The 22,940-nt window shown below is 48.8% G+C and overlaps 1 protein-coding gene across 1 annotated transcript in view; it reads left to right on the forward strand.

The window, feature by feature from the left end:
- The first annotated feature begins 326 nt into the window (after window positions 1–326).
- The window catches only part of GPT2 (glutamic--pyruvic transaminase 2), a 33,031-nt gene continuing 10,417 nt past the window's right edge, over window positions 327–22,940 (forward strand). Inside the window, exons 1-7 of the mRNA XM_080937203.1 lie at window positions 327–461; window positions 680–944; window positions 10,046–10,135; window positions 12,501–12,609; window positions 14,466–14,596; window positions 17,339–17,582; window positions 21,546–21,625. Coding sequence (XP_080793329.1) covers window positions 702–944; window positions 10,046–10,135; window positions 12,501–12,609; window positions 14,466–14,596; window positions 17,339–17,582; window positions 21,546–21,625 — 897 coding nt within the window. The 5' untranslated portion in view covers window positions 327–461; window positions 680–701. The remainder of the gene's footprint in view (window positions 462–679; window positions 945–10,045; window positions 10,136–12,500; window positions 12,610–14,465; window positions 14,597–17,338; window positions 17,583–21,545; window positions 21,626–22,940) is intronic.

Below are 22,940 nucleotides of genomic sequence, written 5' to 3' on the forward strand. Positions count from 1 at the left end.
TGAAACTCAAGGCGAAGAGTGCATCACCACGCCATCCACGTCACTGTAGGTGTCCCAAGGTGAGGGTGAAGGGAGGCTGGGAGGAAGCAGCCAAGCGACAAAAAATTCCAAAAGCCTCTGGAAAGGACAGCCAATGCCTTAAAGTGGGGATTCTGTCCCCCAAGAGCCCGCCCAGACCCCGCTCCCCACCCCCTGCCCAGCCCGGTCTGGCCTGCGCCAGGCTTTAGAGGACTTGTAGTTTATCTTGTTCGTCACTGCATCGTTGGTACAGCCAAGGTAACTACAAGACCCAGAAGTCAGCGCGCAGGCCCGAGGCGGAGTCGGCTGGGCGGTGGGTGTGCGAATGCAGGGAGCCAGGAGGTGCGGGTGCCAGGCGCCAGGATGCGGTGGCCGGCCACCGGGTTTGGGAGCAGCCCGGGCTCACCTTAACCGGCGCGGTGTGGACTGTCCGGCGGTGACAGGCACGTTGCTTTCGCACGTTGCATTAGGTGCAGCCCCGGCAACAGCGGGGTAGCGTCTCAGTGCTGCAGTGGCAGGGTGCAGGGTCCCCGTAACCAGGGGGTGGGAATCCAGCCCCAGCGCTAGGCTGGCGCTGCTGGCCGAGAGCCTTGGGCTCTTGGGGGACTAGTGTCCACCTGGGGCTGTGCGCGATGTTTTGCTCTTCTTCTTTCTGGGCCAGGGTTAACCTCGGCAGGTTCGCGATGCAGCGGGCAGCGGTGCTGGTGCGGTGGGGCTCCTGCCCCCGCGCCTCGGGCCCCTGGGGCCGTAGTCACAGCAGCGCTGCAGCCGAAGCCTCGGCGGCGCTCAAGGTGCGACCAGAGCGCAGCCCTCGAGACCGAATCCTCACCCTGGAGTCCATGAACCCGCAGGTGAAGGCGGTGGAGTACGCTGTGCGGGGACCCATCGTGCTCAAGGCCGGCGAGATCGAGATGGAGCTGCAGCGGGTGAGCGCGGGGCCTGCGGGGCGCGAGGCCAGGGGGCGCTCAAGGCGGGAAGAGCCGTGGCAAGCTACTTTGGGGTCCTCCAGCAGAACTTCCCTCCCCGCCCCCCTCTGGCTTCCAGCTTCTTCATTGTGCCATTTTTGGCAAGAGCGAGAGAACGCCTCCTCTCCCGTCACCCACCAGAGCCCCGCATCTGGCACAAAGTGAGGCCTTCGACGGTTCACTTGTTGAATTGTGCCCAATTATTGAACGGGCTCAGCTGCCAGGCACTGCATGTTCCCTAAGTGCCCTACCCTCGTGGATCCCTTGGAAGGAGGAAAACAAGCAAATATAGAAGTGAGAGTTTCAGATAGAGAATAAGTGCTTTAAAGTGAGACGAAGGAAGGGGCTGGGGGTGGCGAGGTGAAAGCCCTGTTAAGTAGGAGTGGAGGGAGGAAGGAAGGCTGTGCTGCTGGCTGGTTTGTTCCTGAACCCTTTTTTTTCTGGCTGAGGCCTGCTGGGCGTTTGCCAGTCATAGTTGCTTGACAAGACAAGACTCTGGAGAAAAGATGGGTAGAATTCCTTATTTTGTACCCCAAAAACCTTTAATTGCTATAGTCTGAGAGTTAGGTCCTTAGGACCTTAATGAGGTGAGCCTGGGACTTCATCTTGGTGGTGTCAAGGATGTTGGCTTGAACTTATAGCTGTTTCTCCCTCTACCAACTAGGGTGCTTTGGCTGTATGCAAGACATGCATGCCCTTAGATGAAACCAAGTTCTTTGTTCTGGGGCCAAGGTCTGGCTATGTAGCCCAGGCTGGCCTTGGACTACACATCCTCCTATTTTCACTTCCCAAGTGCTGGGGTTTGCAGGTGTCCAGGTACACACCACAATGCCCTGCTAGGAAACTGAGCTTTAGCCTGGGTGAGATTTGGAAGGCAGAGTCAAGTGGGAACATCAAAAGGAAACACTTCTAAGATTAAAAAGAAAATGTTAGCCGGATGGTTGTGGTGGATGTTTTTAATTCTAGCACTTGGGAGGCTAAGACAGGCAGAGTCTGAGGCCAGCCTGGTCTACAGAGTGAGTTCCAGGACAACTGGGGCTACACAGTGAAACCCTGCCTGGGAAAAACTTTCGAAGAAAAAAAAAAAAAAAGAAAGAAATGAAAAGAAAATGTCACTAGATCATTCTGACCCAAGATGTGGATGGATGAGAGGGTTTCTTGATTCTGTTTCTACACTCAGCAGATCCCAGTGTCTGCAGAGAAGTGTGGTCACTCAGTATCCTTGACTTTGTGAGACGAACTCTCAGGATCTCTTTCTTCTTCCCATTGGAACTTTTATGAAGTCTACCCACATCAGATGCCCAGTTCTACTCAAAACAGAGTTGGATAAGTCAGTGTCTGTCGCTGACTCTTTGCAGGGCTGGGTTTATTTTTTTAAGATTTGTTTTTATTATTTCTAAATATGTGTATGTGTGTAGTTATGTTCTAAATATGTGTATGTGTGTAATTATGTGCATGTGGGTGAAAGTGCCCATGGAGGCCAGAGAAGTTTCCTTGCATTGGTGGTACAGGTTTTTAACCTCTGTGCTCAGGAGACAGGGGCAGGTAGATTTCTTAGTTCGAGGTCAGCCTAATCCACAGCCAGGGCTACACAGAGAAACCCTGTCTGTCTCTAAAAACCAAACCAAACAAAGCAAATCAAGAGTTGGATTTTCATGGAGCTGAAGTTTGAGGTGCTTGTGATGTGGGAACTGAGCTTGAATCTCTGCTACTAACCGTCCAGCATCTCTCCCCGCCCACAGGGCTGGTGAAAGATTGGCCCAGAGAAGGCTGGCTCCGTTTCTGTGCCTGCCTTTTTTGAACCTTGGTATCTGGGAGGCTGCAGCTGTCCCTCCTTGAAGTAGCAGTCCCCCTGCTAAAACAAAGCTGGGCTGAAAGTGTTCCCTGTTCTATCCCATCACAGCTGATTTCTCTGGTCCCGGGGCTGGGAGAGAGTCCAGGAATTATCTCTACCTTTTGCGAAATAGCAACTTTCCTGTTGGCTCCAGGATGAGGAGGACCAAGAGAACACCGGCTGACCTTAGTTTCTGCTGCCATATTATTATTCCAGCTCTGTCTCCCCAAGTTCATTAAGGCTTGGAGAGATCATTTGGCAGGCAGAGAATGTGTGAGAACGATCCAAGAGCAGACAGTGCTGTGATCAAAGGCAGAAGCTGGGAAGTTCTGGGTCTAGGGGTAGGGGTTGTACTCAGTAGAAGTGTGTTTGGCAGAAGGAGGTGGAGTGATTTTGGAGAAGACAGAAGTCATTTGGATGACTCAGGACTTGACCAGGCATCTTGGTTGAACATGGGGAGCCAGGAAGGGTTTCCACACTCTTAAGTTTGAGCCCCCCAAGTTAGCTGAGACATTCTCTCTGTCCACCCACATTCTCTGATATTTGTTTTTGCTTTAAGACAGGTTCTCAGTATGTAGTCTAAACAGACCTGGAATTTCTGTTTCAATCAGGCTGACCTGGAACTCACAGCCATCTATCCTGCTGTTTCTGCTGCCCAAGTGCTGAGATAAAAGCCACAGACTACCACACCCTCTGCTGCCTTCATTTCACTTAGTTAGCTATCTCTGCCGGTTGTTTCCTTTCTTTATGGAGGATGGGGGTTGGCACTTAATCTTTAGGACTTTACTAACTCAAGGCAAGCACTCTACCATTGACCTAGAGCTGTATTCCTGTTTTTCTGTTCTGTTTTTCTCATTTATTTTTTGTTTGTGTTGGCGTAGTTGTTTTTTCTATCTCTGTTTTGAATCTCTGATGCATATTGGACCAATATTCTGAGGGATCTGATCTGGTCGGGAAGTTTGTAAATGAATATGAAGTCTCCAGGCAAATTTTGTGTATTCTCTGGGCATCAGCTTCCCGTTCTCTAAGTGTTGTCCCTGGGGACCTGAGGTGGCCTCCGTGTTAAGTCCCAGAATCTTATGTTGCCTGCGGAATTGTTTCAGTGGGTGCTTTGTCAACATCACCGGCCAGATGATGTTGGTGTTTGGTGTTTGTCTTCAGGGTGGCGGTCAGGGCTTAGTCCCCAAGCTTTTTGCTTCTCCGATAAGATAGCCCGAGGGACAAGGAGAACAGGTTAAGGGGTGTGAATAGACAGGCCAGGGAGGTTGGTGCACCACGACAGCAGCTCCACCAAGGGAGAGTCTGTGTTGGGGTTTCAGATCCCATTGCTCATTGGGAATAGCACTTTTTAAATAAGCTGCAATTTAAATGGGTTTTTGAAGAAATCTGACAGTTTCTCAACCTACTTCTTTTTTCCCTTCCCTAAAAAGGATCTGGGTTTGGTGTAGTAAACGAAGGAATGGTTTTACCTTTCCAGTTGTAAAAGTAAACACCAGCCAGGCGTTGTGGCTGGGGCCTGTGTCCTACCTGTTAGGTGTCCGTGATATGGGGGTTACTTGAGTTTAGGAATTCAGGGCCAGCCTGGGCAATATAGGAACACTCTGTCTCAAAGATTAAAATAGCAAGTGCTGGCCAGGTAAGCATGAGAGTCTGTGTTTGATCCCCAGAACTTACACGTAAAGACAGGCATGGCGTGTGCACTTGTGATTCAGTGCCAGGGAAGCACACCTGGGACAATCCCTGAGGCTCACTAGCCTACTCAAACCAATGAGAGACCCTGTCTCAAAACTCCAAGTGGCCGGCTCCTGAGGAACCACACCCAAGGTTGGCCTGGGCCTCCATGTGTACACAAGTAGGAATATAAACAAAGTATGCAAAGCAAAAACAAGCTCACCCAGAGCAGAAGGTTTAGAATGAGAAAGGGCTGGTTACTTTTGCTGACATCATTGTGTGTTGTGAGGATAAAAAGCGTGGAAGACTCCTTTCCTACGTCTGAATCTCGTTCCGCTCTCTGGGTTAGCTGTAGGTTTGCTATAATAAATGATGCTGCATGGAGAGAATTCGACTTTACTTACTGTATTAGTTAGGGTCTACTGCTGTGAACAGACACCATGACCAAGGCGAGACTTCTAAGGGACAACATTTAATTGGGGCTGCCTTACAGGTGCAGAAGTTCAGTCCAGTATCAAGGTGGGAGCATGGCAGCCTCCAGGCAGGTGTGGTGCAGGCAGAGCTGAGAGTTCTACATCTTCATCTGAAGGCTGCTAGTGGAAGACTGACTCCCAGGAAGCTAGGATGAGGGTCCTAAACCCTTGGCCACCATGACACACCCACTCCAACAAAGCCACACCCTCTAACAGTGCCACTTCCTGGGTTGAGCATATACAAACCATCACACTTACAAATCTTTTTAAAAAGATGTATTTATTTTACATTTTTATTATTTTATGTGTATGTGTGCTTTGTCTGTCTGTCTGTACACTTCTTGTGTGCTGGTGCTTGTGAAGCCAGAAGAGGGTATCAGATCCCCCAGAACTGCAGTTATGGACAGTTGTGAGTCACTATGTGGGTGTGCTGGGAACCAAACCCAGGTCTTTGGTCAGAGTAGGTAGTACTCTGTCCCGATGAGTCAAGTCATAAATCTTGACTGTTCTTGTTGTCTGCATGAATGAGAAACAAAACTGAAAAAAAAGAAGGAAACAAAAAAAAAAAAAAAAAAAAAGGAAGGGCATGATCCCTTCTAGGTGTGGTAGAGGGCAAGGGTTGCTGTAGATATGAGGGAGAGCACAGCCAGAGGCAGGGACATCTGGGGGAGTCCAGAGTGGCCATGGCCCTGAGCCAGGCCAGAGGACAGATGGGAGAACCAAGAGAGTAAAGGGTAGACGGCAGAGGAATGGGTAAGGTAACTAAGAACAATTGGATTTCATTAGGGAAGGGAAGCCCAGCCCCTGGGATGGAGGAGTTTAGGGTAGGGACTGAGGGATGCTGGGAGAACATGGCAGCCAGCACCACTTTGATATGTTAAATGGGCACTGTGTTAGGCATTTGTCCCAGGTTCGAGACCTAACGCTGCAGAGAGTTACCTTGTGTTAAGTCTTCCGTGAAATGAATCCATTTTCAAAACCAGTGGGATCTCACTGGGTTTTGTCTGCAGTGTTTCTTGCCTACCTGCTCTAGTTTGATTTAGTTGTCCATTTGAATCTGGGAACGGGGAGCCTTTCATAAAATGTTCCTGGGGTCTGGGAAGGCCTCGCTCCCACCCTGTACGCACTTTTGGTCAAGGTTTGTGTGTGTGTCTGTGTGCATGTGTGTTTGTGTGTTCCTGTGCATGTGAATAGAGGTGCTCACAGAAGCCAGAGGAGGAAAGCTAGAGTAGCAGGGGGTTCTGAGCTGCTGGGCATGAGTACTGGGTCCTGAACTCTGGTCGTCTGCCAAAGCGGTAGAGCACACTCTTCTCAGTGGAGCCGTCTCTGCAGCCTCTGGACCACTTCTTACTCTTCACTTCCTGTATTTGCTTTGGTTTTTCTCTTTGTTTGGTCCCTGCCTATCTCCTCTCACTCTCCAGCTCCTTATTTACTGTATGAGGAGTATTTGTGGAACCAAAGGGAGACTGTGGCCTTCTTCAGCATAGCCTCAAGGAAACTAATTTGTTTTTGTCCCTGCCTCCTCTCCAGCTTTACTGGGGTGTGTGTAAGTGGCAGGTGTAACAGGTGTCCATGTCAGAGAACAGTTGCTGCTCCTACAGGGTTTCCAGATTTGATTCCCAGAACCCACACTGGGAAACTCACCACCATCTGTAAACTGAACTCCAGGGCATGCCATCTTTTAGCCTCTGAGAAAGCCTGTACTTGACTCTGCCTCCCAAGCCCTGCGATTAAAGGCATGTACCATCACCTTATTTAAATAGCATTTTTCTCGTGCCTGCATGCATGCACACGCAATTTTCTTGCATGTACAGGTGCACACATGTGTCAGGTGCATGTAGAAACCATACATTATTATCACTTTTTAGATGCTGTACAACTTAGATTTGAGACAGGGCTCCCACTGGCCTGGGGTTCACTGATTCAGTTAGGTTGGTGAACCCCAGGCGTTCACTTGTCTTCACCTCCTCAGTACTGAGATCATAAGCACACACCAATGCATTTGAAGCTGTTGTTGTTTAAAATGTGATTCTGGGGATCAAATTCAGGCACATTACCAACTGAGACCTCAACCTTCCTGTCTCGTTGATAACTGCGTTGTTCTTGCTTTGTTCCCGTTTGACCTGTCTGCCAGTCCTGTGGCCTTTAATGCAGTTGGACAGTGGACTGGAAGGGAAAAGATAAATCTTTTTAGCTTTTCGTGTGAAGAAATGTTTCACCACCTTTGACCCCTGCAGAAGTAAAAGTGGCAGGAAGAGTCCCCCACATTCCCTGGACCCTCCCTCTGTGCTGCATGGGATGCTCTTGGGAGCTGCAGATGTGCAAGTGCATTAGACAGATGAAGTCACACTAAATGCTTACTAGTCTGTTAGCACTGGGGGCCGTGCACCACTGAGTGTTCATACAGGCCTGGATAAGCACTTTGGGTCAGAATCTTTCTGGGGTACCTTGGTATTTCTCAACCCATGTTGACCTTGTCTGCCCAGAACACCCTGCTGAGTGGCTGCTCTTGGCTGTGTAGAGCGGCCCTGCTTGTCTATTCAAGGGAGCTGGTTTCCTGCCCCAGGCTCATCCGTCATGCAAAGTGTCTATGGTCTCTAGGCACAAAGACCCAAGAAAGAAGGTGCTTAGTCTTCCCAGGCTTGGTGTCAGCAAACCCTGAATTGGCTGAATAGTGCTGGGGGAGTGTACGGGGAAGGGACATCCAGGGCTAGATTCCAGGCATTATCTCCTCCTGTGGGCTGGCCCAGGGCCCAGGCCTACAGCTGTGTGTTGAAGCCTGGTCTTCACAGCTGTGGCAGATTTATTTTTTTACTGAAGAATAGGCAATACCACAGAAGTCTCTATACTCAGTCACTGTGGGCCGGAAAGCTCCAGGGATGTGGGGCTCCGGAACGGGAACCAGGCCATCTCGAGGGCGTGGGGGCCTGCCGTTTATGCACTGTGACTTGGGTGGGTAGGTGCCTCTGGGATGAGCTTTGCAGTCACATGACCTCCACTCCTGCTCTCAGCCTGACCCAGCCTGAGGCAGTGAGTAGTGCCACCACCTGCCTTGGCCTGGTGGCGTTTGACTGCCAGGAAAATCACTCTATGTTGGCCATCTCTGAATAGCTCAGAAAATGGGCCACAGACACTTGCAGGGTCCCCAGTCTCCCAGACACACCTTTCAGGGACTTGAGCTCTGTGAACACTGGGGCCTTTTCTAGGCTTCTGTTTCTTGGCCTACTGTGTCTTGTCATTTAGGGATATAAAATTTAGGTGGCAGTTGTTTCTGTTTCTAGAGCCCACTGTCCTGTTTTATGTTTCAAGTTGAGAGTTATTTAACTGATTGTAAGAAAGCATGGTGGGGAAGGAACAAGAGATGACTCAGTAAGAGTGTTTGCTTGTTATGAACACACGAACCCGAGTTCAAATCCCCAGCTCCCAAGCAAAAAACCAGGCATGGTCTCACCTGTACCTGAAACCCTAGTGCTGGTAGAAGTGCAGACAGGATTGCCAGGGCTGGCTATTGATCAGTGTCATAGTTAGGGTTTTACTGCTGTGAATAGACACCACAGCCAAGGCAAGCCTGGCTTACAGGTTCAGAGGTTCAGTCCATTATCTTCAAGGCAAGAACATGGCAGTGTCCAGGAAGGCATGGTGCAGGAGGAACTGAGAGTTCTACATCTTCATCTGAAGGAAGCCAGGAACAGACTGAGCATCATCAGAAGGAATGTCTCCAAGCCCACCCCCAGAGTGACACACACATCCAACAATAGTGCCACTCCCTGGGCCAAGCATAGGCAAACCATCACAATCAGCCTAGCTAAAAAACTGAGCTTCAGGGACAGGGAGATATCCTCCTGTCTCAGAGAAACAAGGTAGAGAGCTATTAAGGATACCCAAATCTTCCTCTGGCCTCTACATGTTTGCCCATGATTAAGCACATACCTGAGTGTGGTGCACGTGTGTAGTGTGTATGAATATGGACACACACATATACTTGTACACACACTCAGAACAAACTTCACCAGTATCAAGCCCATGGAATTGTATCTTTAAAGTTTGTGGTGGGAAAGCGCACCTGGAATGGGAGGTTACCAGGCCTTCCCAGGAAGAGTCTCCCCTCTTCCTTCATAGTGACGCGCAGGCCCTACTTCCTGGACTAGCTCTGTAAGGCAGTGTTTATTCCTGATTATCTTTTCACTTCCATGGGGAGGTCCTTGAACCTGTCTAGTCTATGCCTCCAGGCTAATTCTGGATTTCTAGGGGGGCACTGTGGAGAATCCCCATGTTTTCAAATCTCCATGATCCTTTTTACCTTTTGTAGCGGCTGAAGTGTCCTCATCTCCTGAGTGACATCCAAATATCTGTTAGTTCCTCTGTGACCTCTCTGTCATTACCTCATCTGTCCCTGCTCTTAAAAAAAAAAAAAAAAAAAAAAGGAAGAAGAAAAGGAAACTAACGATGTTACAAAACCAGAATGGCAAGAGAACAAAGCCAGGAGTTGACTCTCAGGCTGCCTGTCTTCTGGAGGTGAACACGTAGTCTGTATCTTTAGGCCTCTGCTTATGGTTTCAAAGTGAAGCTTTGCTTGGGCACAGGGGACAGGAACATCTAGGCTCTCCCTCCTTGACATTTGTCATATTTTGCAGCTGGCCTAAGCTCCTTCTTTTAGACATCCCTGAGAGGTGACAGGTCATGGCACTGTCTCAGGATGTCCCAGCCACCTAGCAGCTTTTCCAGTTTGTCCAGAAAGTGGGAGCTGCTACAACAGAGTGGCTGCTGAGCACACTGGCTCCTGGAGTTCAATTCCTAATAATCCCATTGATCAATCTGCGACACTGAGCAAGTTTGTTAGTCTTTTGAAACCTCATTTTTCTCATTTGTGAAATGGGGTTGCTACTTGTCCTTTCTCATGGAGATGGTTATGAAGATTAAATAGGACCAGGCGTGTCCCAGGCTTAGTTAGAGCCGTGCTTGACATTTGGTGAGGCTCAAAATAGAATTGTGTATTTAATATCTCGTGGCAATACTACAGCTTGGCCTCAGGAATGTAGGGTCTATGAGTCGGTTAGTAACCACCTGTCACCTTCTCTCTGCAGGGTATCAAAAAACCATTCACTGAGGTAATCCGAGCCAACATTGGGGATGCCCATGCTATGGGCCAGCAGCCAATCACCTTCCTCCGTCAGGTGAGCCAGCCCTCAGGAACGGGCCTCTGGGGGCCTTGAAGTGGAACCTGGGAGGGAGCAGTACTGCAAGCACTAGCATCCCCCAGGGGTGTGCCACGGAAGTAGCAGCCCTTTCAGGTACCCGGTGTTCCTGTTTCTCTCTCAGCAGTTTCCCTTCCAATGTTATCAAATATACCGTAACATGTTTGGGGTTAGGTCTGGGATAGGACGCTTCCAGGAAGCTTCTTTATTGTTAGGTGTGGCATCCTGACAGAAGAGCTTCGCAGAGGTGTTCGTGTATAAATGTGGGACAGAGAGGTACAGGCACAGGGTCGGGGGAGGTACCTCGGGGTGAAAATATAGCTCCACAGGGAGCTCCTGGGTTTGAGTGTTGGGTCTGCTGCTGACCAGCTAGCTGGCTTTGCTCATGTGGACATCATCAGGGTGCCTCAGAGGGCAGATGGAGGTCTTCCTCCAGCCCAGCAAAAAGTGCAGGTTATAGCAGCCGCAGCCACCTGGTCCCAGTTCCCTCCAGTGTACCACAGCTCCCTCCGAGGGGCTCTAGGTGATGGTGGTTTCAGGGTTTATGTCTGAATATCACTGGCAGAATGTTGCATGGGCTGACAGTACAGGATCAGCAGGCAAGAGACAGGAAAAGCTTGTTAGGAAAATGCCACTGGCAGCCTGAACCTAGGCAGGAGGCCGAGCTATGGAAAGTCTTTTCTGGCCAAAATAACAACAGCCCCACATGTATAAGGTTCACAGGCTAGGCAGGTAACAAACTGATAGTAGACAGTTTTGTCCTCTTCTCCCAAGCTGTGTCACCACCTTCAGAAGGGGCACAAAGTGGGGGTTCCCTTACCTTGTCCTTTGGAGCAGAGGCCTGTTGGGGGCCCAGCCACACCCCCTGCATAACTGGGCAGAGGGTGCAGCAGATCCTGGTCTGAGGAATATCCTGCAACCATTGCTGAGTTTCAGAAGACTGGGGATGAGTGTATTAGGGTCCAGCATGTGGAGCTGGGGGACAAACAGTACCTCTGCCAGAGAAGTAGAGGCCAGAAGAAGGACAAAGTCCTTGCTTGTAAGTAGGAGTGTGGATCTGGTCTTGGGTGGAGAGTAGGTTTGAAGCTTACTTACTTTACAGGCTGTTAAACTCACCCCCAAAGCCAACCCAGCCCCGGGGCCACAGTTGTCCTAACTTGCATGGTGTCAGCTGCTTGTAGCCTTCATCTGTCTCTCTGATCTTCACAATGCCCCTGGGAGAGGGGGAGGCTAGGCTATTGCTCATTATACAGAGGAAGAAAAGCCAAGAAGCTGGTTAGTCACCTGACTGGTATCAAGAGCTGTGACCTGGTCTTCCTTTTGGTAAGCCTGGCTTGGTTCCTCAGCTGCCAACTTTAGACAGGTGTGCTTGGTTTTATTGGCACTTAGTCACACAAAGCCTTAGTTAATCCTCTCGGTTTTCATGTGTGGGGTGATTTTCTGTTACAAAGAGGAAAAGCCGTTCCGGCTTTGAGATCTGAAGATTAGACCAAAGGAAGAACAGAAGGGCTCAGGCTATGTGTCTTTAGGGGTCTTACAACCTTGGTCCTTGTCAGCAAGATTTTGCTGCCCACTGAGGCCTGGCCCCTTGCCTAGGAGACTCTCTAGTACGTATGATCCTGGATGTTTGGATCCAGCGTTGTTTGTGGATGAGCGGAAGCCAGCGCTGTGGTGAACCCTCAGGCTCTGCCATGGCCCCTCGTTTGGCACCCCGTTCTTGGGTCAAGCCTTTGTAGTGCTGCCTCTTGGCCATCAGATTCTCTCCTGCTGCCAAGAGCTAGCATCTTCCTCTTTCCTACACTGAGCTCCTCCTGGCCCAACCCTCAAGGAGGGGCTACGACAGTGTTTAGAGTTGTCTTCTTTTCACCTTACCTTGCCCAGTGTCTTAGTCAGGGCTTCTATTCCTGCACAAAACATCAGGACCAAGAAGCAAGTTGGGGAGGAAAGGGTTTATTCAGCTTACACTTCCACATTGCTGTTCATCACCAAAGGAAGTCAGGACTGGAACCCAAGCAGGTCAGGAAGCAGGAGCTGATGCAGAGGCCATGGAGGGATGTTACTTACTGGCTTGCTTCCCCTGACTTGCTCAGCCTGCTTTCTTATAGAACCCAGGTCTACCAGCCCAGGGATGGCACCACCCACAATGGGCTGGCCCTCCCCCCTTGATCACTAGTTGAGAAAATGCCTTATAGCTGGATCTTATGGAGGCATTTCCTCAACGGAGGCTCCTTTCTCTGTGATAACTCCAGCTTGTGTCAAATTGACACAAAACCTGCCAATACACCCAGTGTCTTGTGTGCTTGGGATACCATATTGTAAACTCAGCTGTGCCTTCTTTCTATAGGTGATGGCACTCTGCACCTACCCAAACCTGCTGAGCAGCCCCAGCTTTCCCGAGGATGCTAAGAAACGAGCCCGGCGGATCCTGCAGGCTTGTGGGGGAAACAGCTTGGGTGAGGCCCAACTTGCAAGGTCCTCAAGGATGTGAAGTGGATGTGGGTTCCAGGATGGGTCTAGGCCCATAAGCAAAGGGCTGTGAGGTGACTGTTGAGTGTGTGGAAGGTGGCTGGTGTTCAGAGTGTGTGCGGATGCATACTCACCTTCTGATGTATTCAGCTGTGGCATTATGCCATCTTTTGTCGAGTCGGGCACCTAAGTGTGAGTACCTCTGTCCTTCTGAATTCGGGCTTGTTTAGGTCAGCAAAGGTTTAGTTCAGTGAGTTCCCCATAGCATCATGAGGCTAAATAGAATGTCTGTTCCCAGCTTTGCTCTTGTTTCTTGTGTCTGTAGCATTGTCTGAGAAATGGCTACTGTTTGCTGAGGTTAGGAAACATCCCGGGCTTTGTTTGTCTTTCTTCAGTTTAATTTTTCTTATTACCCCTTCCCACTCTGCTGTATAGCTTCCACACTGTCTCTGTTCCTCTTGGTGGAAAGCCCAGGCCCAGGCCCAACAGTCTGTCTGCCTCTTCATAGAGCACCAGGTACCTTCTGAATCCGTAGAAGAGGCTCTTGGGATTTGACCTCCTGTGGATATGAAAATGATATTTTTCCTCCCTACCCTGCTTGGAATCCAACTCTTGGCCTCTAGCTCTTTGTTCTCATCTCATTTTGATTCCTGTTTATCTCCCAGCCCAAGTACAGTGTATCTCAATAAAAAAACAAAACCCAGTTGTTCCTAAAGCTTTCTTAGGCTGCACGCCCTGATATTTGAGACCTAGAGCTAAGTGTAAGATAGATAATTTTCTGAATTGCTCGGTCAGGGAACAGCCCCTTGGTCTCTGCTTCACTCCATGTTCCCTCTCTGCTTTTCTGCTCCATATCTTGCTGTGGGCCCTGTGCTTACGTGCTAGCTGTGGTGACCCCATTAGCACTCTTGATCTGGACACAGTGGATCTCTGTTAGGAAGGGGCCGGCGTCCCCTGCCTCCCTGCCTGCCATAGGCTGGCAGAGAGTGGCATGTGTGCCAGGGCATTTCCTTCCCTGTACCCTTCACCCAGCACAGAGGATGAATGTGTTTCTCAAAGACCCAGTGGCCCTGAGATTTCCGTAAGTTTTCCAGGGGAGGCTGGGGAAGAGAGCTGGCTTTATGTGTGTCTAATGTGAGTGGGGACAGAATGATCTTTGACCTCTGTTCTGCCCACTAAATCTCATCTTTTGATTTTTGTCCTCCTTTGTCAGCTAGAGCTAGGGGTAGGTGGGAGACTGTGCCTATGGAAGGGCGCTCTTGGGGTGTTATAGCAGACCAGTAAACCAAAAGGATTTTGTGTTCTGCTAGGGTCTGTCCCAGGAACATGTGAGGGCAGATGAGGGAAATGGATTCTGAGCCTTCCTCTTAAATGAGGAAGTATTTTGTCTCTACCTCCTGCCCTTGTAAGAAAGGCTGGCGTGTCTGCTAGATCTTCATGTTAGGTGACATTACAACCAGGCCCTGCCCACTGCTAGTGTGGTCCCTCTCACTGTCTGTCTGAGCCTTAGGTGAGCCAAAGTCTAAAATGTGGAAATCCTAGATCTAACGGGTACTGTTGTTGTAAAATGTGCCTATATCCCAGGTATGGACACTACCTGACACTTTAGAAACCAAGGCTCAATAGATAGAAGATGCTCAATGAACTCTGCATGGAAGGATTTGTGGGTGGGCGGATGAGCCCAAATAAGTAGGTAAGCATCCTTCCATAGCCAGAGGAGAAGGAAAGAGGCCCCACCTTAGTGTTCATGGCCATCTTTATCCCTGGTTAATTATATGGATGTCACAGTCATTCCACTGAACCAGGCATCTTGCCTCTAATCATCATCTTGCTTGTCTCGCAGGATCTTACAGTGCCAGCCAGGGCGTTAACTGTATCCGTGAGGATGTGGCAGCCTTTATCACCAGGAGAGATGGTGTGCCTGCAGACCCAGACAACATTTACCTGACTACTGGAGCTAGCGACGGTATTTCTGTATGTGTAAAGATGGCCTTTGTTTGCTTGTTTTTCTTTTAAAGATTTATTTATTATATATAAGTACACTGCAGCTGTCTTCAAACACACCAGAAGAGGGCATCAAATCTCATTACAGATGGTTGTGAGCCACCATGTTGTTGCTGAGAATTGAACTCAGGACCTTTGGAAGAACAGTCAGTGCTCTTAACCACTGAGCCATCTCTCCAGCCCCTGTTTGTTTTTCAAGACACGGTTTTTCTATGTATTCCTGGAACTCTCTGTAGACAAGGCTGGCATCAAACTCTCAGAGTGCTAGGACTAAAGGCACGCACCACACCTGATGGTGGCCCAAACTTATCCCATTGTTTACTTTGGTGAGGAACAACCTTGCAGGTTAGGGCCAAGTTTTTGAAGTAGCTAGCCAGGCAGGAGACGGGCTTGATAGATAGAGTAGGCCACCCTCTGGTACCCCTGTCCCAGTGGCTTCTAGTCCCTGATAGTTTGTTTCTATGATCCTGGATACAACGGCAACATCCCTTTCTTCCAGAGGATCCTCCAGCAGGTGCATCTGGTGGGGTGCTATAGGGTACCTGTGCCCACTGGCCTCTCTTGCTCAGCACATACTGTGTTCTTCCTGTGCCAAGCACTGTGCTAGATGTTGGAGAGGCCTTTCACTCTTACATGCTTACAAGGATTAACACCCCATCCATAAAGGTCACCTCCTGAGTGTTCAGTTTCTGCTCTATAGTGAAAAGAATAAATGCTCTAATTGCAGCAGGAGCTATAAAGGCCCTTCTGAAAAAGACTAAAAGATGCAGGAATGCGTGGGGGAAGGCAGAAGAGGGAGTGTTTTCCAAGCTGAAGATCGATGTATGCAAAGATCTTGGTCTGGAAGGAGGCCCAGTGTTTTAGAAATGAATCCCAGGTGGGTGAGCTCACACAGTGGGGGGATAGTTACCAAAGATGGGGCCAGGGAAGCTAGTAATGGCTAAGTTCTTTAGGGCCCTAGAAGCCATGCTGAGGTTTTAAGTCAGAACATTGGCACTGCAGTAAAGGAGTTCACATGATTTAATCAATATGCAGTTCAACTTTGGCCTGGTCAGAAGAGCCAAGTAACAGTAAGTGAAGGAGCGCTTAGGAGATGAGCAAGAGTTGTCTGACTCAGGCTGGGAGTCATTCAGCAGCAGCGTGGGGCATGTGGGCTAGAATCAGTGGTCATGTGGCTGCAGAGTCTGCTGTGGCTTTAGTAAAGTGGACTAGAATCAGTGGTTATGTGGCTGCAGAGTCTGCTGTGGCTTTAGTAAAGTGGACTAGAATCAGTGGTCATGTGGCTGCAGAGTCTGCTGTGGCTTTAGTAAAGTGGACTAGAATCAGTGGTTATGTGGCCGAAGACTGAAATTCTAGGCTTGTGGAGGGCACAGCCTCCTGGGTTTTTATTTGTTGGCTAGTTTTGTATATTTGTCAATGCTGAGGATCAAACTGGCCCTCAGTATGCTGGGCTATACCTCACTCGGCTATACACACCTCTATTCACTTTTGGCATATTTCTCTTAGGCTCCAGCCCTCCACTAAGCACCATTAACTTGAGTATTCTTCCTACATGAGCCATGGTTGCTATTATCCTTTCTATCCTATTGGGGCTCTTTGTCTCCTCACGGGCTCTTGTTTTGAAGTTGAGTGTGTGCTTCCCAGAGCCTTTCAAACAGAGAATGCATTAATCTCATACTCAAGCCCATGAGGAAACAGCCCCGAGACAGTAAGTGCGCATTATGCTTTTCAGTCTGGCGGGATTCTTGCAGCGAGGAACTGAACCTCAGATGAACCTTGTGCACATGTGAATGGAACATCTCCCAACAGGTGACCTTAGCTCACTAATTCTGAGAACCACTGCCATTTTCAGCAATACCTCGCTCGACCCCACAGTTTGTTTTCTTAAGAAATACACAAAGATGTACCCGACTTTGCTTCAAAAGAGGTGGAGGTACCTCTTGGTAGCTGGTGGCACCATTTCAACAGTCTCTTTTTTAGGAGTCTGTCAAGCCATGTGTGGGTCAACTGATGATTATTTTGGTAGAGTTGAGATTAAATGAGACTATCAGGGTGAGGTCTGAATAATCCTAGGGCAGGACCAGCTTGGATACTGTTTTAGAAAGTATTTGCTTGTTTGGTTGGTTGATTGGTTGGTTGGGTGTTTTGAGACGTGATCTCACGGTGTAGCCCAGGCTGGCTTGCAACTCATGTTGGCCCTGCCTCAGCCCCCCAAGTTCTGGGATTATGCATCTGTTGCTACATACCTGCCAAGTGTCTGGTCTGTTCCTCTGTGCCATGCGTTATGTCAAGAACTTAAGACAGTCTGATTCTTACTGCCCACGGCACCCTCATGTTCCCATTAAGGAAACAATCAGGAAGATGAAGCAACCTTGATGGGGTTGTACTAGAGGCCCCGGTAGACAGCTGGGACTCATCTGGCTTGTCTGCCCATTGCCTCTCGGAGGATGGGAGACACAGCAGGAACCCTGTAGATGACTGGGTCTCAACCTCTCTGGGGAATGTTGAATGACCCGTTCACAGGGGTCACCTAAGACCATCGGGAAAACACAGAGATTTATATAAGGTTTGTAACAGTAGCAAAGTTACAGTTACAAAGTTTCCATAAGAATGACTTCAGGGTGGGGGTCACCACAACCTGAGGAGCTGTAAAAGGGTTGTAGCATTTGGAAGGTTGAGAGCCACCGCTGTATATGTTGCTTTGTGTTGCAGACAATCCTGAAGCTCCTGGTCTCCGGTGGTGGCAGGTCGCGGACAGGCGTGATGATCCCCATTCCACAGTACCCCCTGTACTCTGCGGTCATCTCCGAGCTGGACGCCGTCCAGGTGAACTACTATCTGGATGAGGACAACTGCTGGGCTTTGAATGTGGACGAGCTCCGGCGGGCATTGCGGCAAGCCAAAGACCACTGTGACCCTAAAGTTCTCTGTATTATCAACCCCGGAAACCCCACAGGTCGGTACTTTCTCTCTTGCCACGTTCTTAGGGGCTTGGAGTGGCTGGTGTGCCAGACACTTGACTGCTAAAAAATTAAGTTACGAAAGGTTTTCTCTGTTCCAGTTTCTCAATTCACCCCCGATTTGCTAACAGCTGGAGACTCGACTCAGGCCAGCTCAGGAGACAAGAAACAGGCCCCCCTTATTTTGGTTTTTGTTTTGAGCAGGGTTGTATTACTGATGTGACCTGTTCTTTTTCATATTTTACCTCTAATTGTAAAGACTCATGTCCTTGAGGTTATTCACACAGTTTAAGGTCATTTGTTGCTAAATTCCTCTTGTTTCTCAACTGGATTCAGAATGCTGGTGTATGGAGTTTGCCTTTTCCTTTGAGAAGAAAATTATATCTATCTATGTATCTATCTATCTATCTATCTATCTATCTATATCTATCTACCTATCTATCTATCTATCTATATATATATATATATATATATATTTAAAGCAATCAACAAAAAAGCCTGTTTCTAGATGTTGACAAGCACCCAAATTTTGTTTATTTTTCTTAAAAAAGAAATCAAAATAGCCCTATCTGTCTGTTGAGACTCCTGAGGTCCTGAGGTGCTGGCTCATGTGTGTCTCCAGGGCTCTTTGAATCAGAGCAAGAACTCCTTTCTCCTTTGCTGAGCTAAATTGAATTGGGGTCAGAATACCTTAGTGGAATCTGCTGCTCTGAAATGTGAAATGATGCTTCAGCCTGCTGAAAACAGCCAAGTTAATTCCTGAGTGCAAGCGGAGGTGCACCTGGTGCAGTCGCTGGTGTGCGCTCCCGTGCCTTGCTGGGGTGGGGCGGGCTGAAGTTCCACCCGAGATGCAGTCCAGGGAAATGACACAGCACTGTGTTCTCAATTGTGCTGAATATCAGCATCACAAAGCAAGCTTTGAGAACCTCTCAGACCAGACTGCGGTGTTCTTCACAGCTGATGTTAAAGTGGGAACTGGAGGCTGTGCTCACTGACATTTTAATGACTGGGCTAGGGCTGGGGAATTGGCAGGTCTACTGAGCCCAAGATGACACTTCTGCTGATCCCAGGGCCACGCTTGGAACAGCAAGTCCTGCAGCATTTGTATGCTGAGTCGGCTGTTGAGTCAGTACTTTTGTGTTTGTGTCTTTGGAGGCTGTTCCTGTCTAGTCTCACACTTGCTCTGTCACTGGGCAGGAGGCTCTGAGCGCTGGGGTTACTTGTCTTTTAAGTCAGGATTTTCTCTCTTTCTTTTTTTAAAGATTCATTCACTTTTATTTATATGAGTCTTCAGACACACACCAGAAGATCCCATTACAGATGTTTGTGGTTGCTGGGGTTTGAACTCAGGACCTCTGGAAGAGCAGTCAGTGCTCTTAACCACTGAGCCATCTATCTCTTCAGCCCATCAGGCTTTTCTACTCAGACATTTATATAAATCTTTTTACCTAGCTGTCTCAGAGGACATACCTCCTGCTCTAAGTAAAGAGATCCTGTGACTGTATATTATTATAAGTAATATTCTCTCTCTTTCTCCCTCCCTCCCTTTCTCCCTCTGTCTCTGTTTGAGACTGGGTCTTATTGTGTAGCTCTGACTGTCCTGGAACTTACTATGTAGACCAGGCTGGCCTTGAACTCACAGACATCTGCCTGCCTCTGCCTCCCAAGTGCTGTAACTAAAGGCATGCATCATCATGTCTGACCTCACAGGTACTTCTTACGAGAGTAACTTATGAGTAGGCACCATGTTTCCTTGCTTCCTGGGGTCTTAGTGTATGGAAATCAGTCAGCTGCTGGAAATGGAGACTTTTCAACCACATACCATAGCCAGCTTGGTTAAAGATGTCAAAGAGGCTTGAGATGTTAAGTCAGGGTGCTTCTGGTTTCAAGACGGCTCAAAACTGAAGAGTCACATGGTGGAGCTGTGAAGTCTGGCATAAAGCCTGAATCAACGATATTGTGTTCCTTTCTCAGCTCCGCTGTCCTCTGAGTTGGATTTCTTAGGAGAATCTGTCCTTTGAGGGCCTTCAGCAACTTTAGCCATTGCTCATCAGATGAAACCTTAGGATACGCCTTCTGTGATCTCACTGAGAGTCCTATCCAGGAGTTCACTGCTCCATCTCGGAACACGTCAAACCACTAGGACTCTGATAAGACAGTTCTTTTACTTATTCCCTTAGAAGTCTTCCTTAGGCTGGCCTCGAACTTGCAACCCTCCTGCTTCAGCATATCAGGTGCTTGGCTTAGAGGTGTGTGTCACTACACCTGATGGTTAGGCCAGGGCCATTTCTCTTATCTCCTGCTGGGGGGAGAGAGGAGGTGTAATCACAGATGTTTCTGTCAGTTTATAGGGAATTCCTTAAACCCATCTTCTGGTTTGGCCCTCAGGCACCTCACTCCAGCATTTTGGGCCTGTATCAGAGCTGTGTGTTACGTCTCCTTAAACTGGGCATAACCTGGCCCCATAAAGCCGTATATGACTTCTCCTATTCTCTCAACTGCCCATGCTTGCCTCCTTGGTGTCTTCATGTGCAGTGATTGCTGAGTCCCACACTCTAGGTAAACACAAGCTTGCTCTTATTTCAAGCGTGCATCAGGTATGGCCGTGGGAGTTTTGTACCTTTTCCTCCAATAGGCTGAATCCCTTTCGAGACTCTGGTCCCTCCGTTCCTTTGCATCCTGTGAACATGTTCTGGGATATTCTAGTGCTCACATCTCTGCTTCTATTCCAATCGGATATAGTTAGGAGATCACGAGAGGCCACGAAGGGTTTGCAGGCTGCATCTACCCACAAACTGGCCAGGTCCTGTCTGCAAGAGTAGTGCCGGTTCTGTGTAGAAACCAAGGCCTGTCACTGCTGGGGTCCCAGAGACCCAGGCTTGCTTCCTGTAAAGCCTTCCCGGCGCTTGATAGCCAAAGAAATGTTAGTATCTTATTTAAGAAATTGGCTTAATTTCCCTTAAGGTGAAAATCTTGACTAAATTATTTTAAGATACACTTCTACATTCTTATAGACATTTTTTGTATCATTCTGTAGATACAGACTTTTTAGCCAAAAGGTAACATTCTACATACTTTTCTCCATTTTGATGTCTATACATGCAGACATTATTCATGTACATTTGTCTATATTTGTGCATATATGCACATATATGCTGTACACGCAATAAAAAAAAATCAGCAAGGCCCGACTGACCATGCCAGAACTTCCTGGTGTCGCATTCAAAGCCAGAGGAAAACAGGGGGAAGGTACCACGCCCACCTCCTTACCCTTGGACCTCTGTCCCAGTGTCGAGCCTGAAGGCTGCTGACTCAGCATCTTGCTGTTTGCTGGTGCTGAGGCAAGTCTTGAAGGAAGCCAGGCACTGCTGTGTGCTCTCAGGGTTCCTAGTGGTGCCAGCTGCAGAAGATGGCAGCCTGACCCTTCCCTTCAGCGTTCTGCAAGCACTGATCTGAGCACTCGCCGGCCAGCTCTCAGGGTCGATGATGAGCTGGGATTAGCTTGCCGCTTCCTTGTGGGCGTGTGCATCTGTCTTTCTGGGAAGACACCCACAGTTTCTCTTCAGTAACTCCAGCTCAGTTACCATATCAACCAGGACTGGTTTCTGCGTTGCTTGCTGCTGGTGCATAGTCTAGGAGCAGTGGGGACCCGACGAACTCCACTCCTTCAGTTTTATTTCCCTGCCCACTGTGACACTACCACGCCTTCCTGTCCTCCAGAGAAGACACACATCACGCACACATGTGCATGTCGGGACAAGGAAGTTAAGGCCATTCCTTCCCCACGCCTGCCCTCGTTGAATTGGACAGGAGTGGAGCCCATAGGCATGATGCTGAGAAAGTCGGAGGGCGGCCTCCTGGGACCTCCAGGGAACTTAGGACACCCAGTGATGAGGGTGGGAGGGGACAACTTACATAGCATTACGACCTACGTTGTGGTTTTCTTGGGGATTTTGTAGGCCAGGTACAAAGCAGAAAGTGCATAGAAGATGTGATTCACTTTGCCTGGGAAGAGAAGCTTTTTCTCCTGGCTGATGAGGTAAGAGCAGCCCCAGAGATTGCTGGGTAAGCTGGCGGGGGCGTGGGGGAGCCCTCTTGTACAGGGGAGAATCCAGGTCTGATTATTCTACAGCCAGAGAGAACTTTCTAGGCAAGCAAAGGTAAGGATGTCCGTTCTTAACCTATGAATCTGGGACGTGAATTATCTCTCTGTCGGTTTAGACTCTAGATGTATTGTGCACACAGACACACATTCTCCATCTACATGGGAGACCTAGAATTTCCTATGTAACCCAGGCTACCCTAGAACTTACTATATAGCCTAGGCTGGCCTTAAATTCACAGCAATCCCTCTGCTTTAGTCTCATCGCCGTGTTCACACCTCAGGTGTCAGCCAGTATACTCAGTTACATTTCAGGATTGTAACAGATACTTTAAACTTGGAGGAGGAGATGGTGGTGGTGGTAATGATGATGGTGATGGTGGTGATGGTGGTGATGACGATGGTGATGATGATGGTGGTGATGATGGTGGTGATGATGGTGGTGATGACAGTGGTGATGGTGATGATGATGGTGATGATGGTTGTGATGATGATGAAGATGATGATTATGAAAATGGTGATGATGATGAAGAGGATGTCACAGGTTGGAGCCTGGACTCAAACTGTGTCTTCCAGACTCTTCTACTTTCATCTCTGTATGCTGGCCTAGTACACAGACTGTCTTCCCAGCCTTGAAAGCAGCTCTCCATCCTTGTAGTTCTAGCAAGTTCACACCTGATTGGTTCAACTTGAGCCACAGTTACTGGGCCGACCACTGTAGCCTGGGGTTGCAATATGCAAACTGACCAGGCCCAGGCCAGGTGCTGTCTGCCAGCCCTTCCCAGATGTCACTTGGGGAGCCAGGGAGGGCTTCCCTGGAGGAAAGGCATGAGCTCCTACCTAAGAGGGTGTGTGGGTGTAGCTGCCCATGGGGAAGAGACTGAAGTCACTCCTCAGTACAGAACCTGCCTCTTGGTGGCTGCTGTCTCCTGTCTGTGAGCCTGTGAGGCTCAAATGCCAATCACGAGGCCTGGGCTTCCCATTCTTTGCCTGATTTGGAGGAAACTATGAGTCTGTCGTGGCCCATTGACACTTTCTCTTCATTTCAGTGTGTTTTCTGGTTAGTTGTAGTTTCTAGAATTATCTTTTCCTTTCTCCTTAAGCACCCTGCTCTGTTACCACATTTAAATTGCCATAAGTAACCATGGACCTAAAAACCTTACTTTCTAAACTAAAAAAAAAAAAAAAAAAAAAAAAAAAAGAGGCATCATTAGACCTGGGGATTCCCTCTGAAGGCGCACTGACTGCTCCA

This window comes from Micromys minutus (genome assembly GCF_963924665.1).
Source record: "Micromys minutus genome assembly, chromosome: 24".
In the NCBI taxonomy this organism is placed as follows: domain Eukaryota; kingdom Metazoa; phylum Chordata; class Mammalia; order Rodentia; family Muridae; genus Micromys; species Micromys minutus.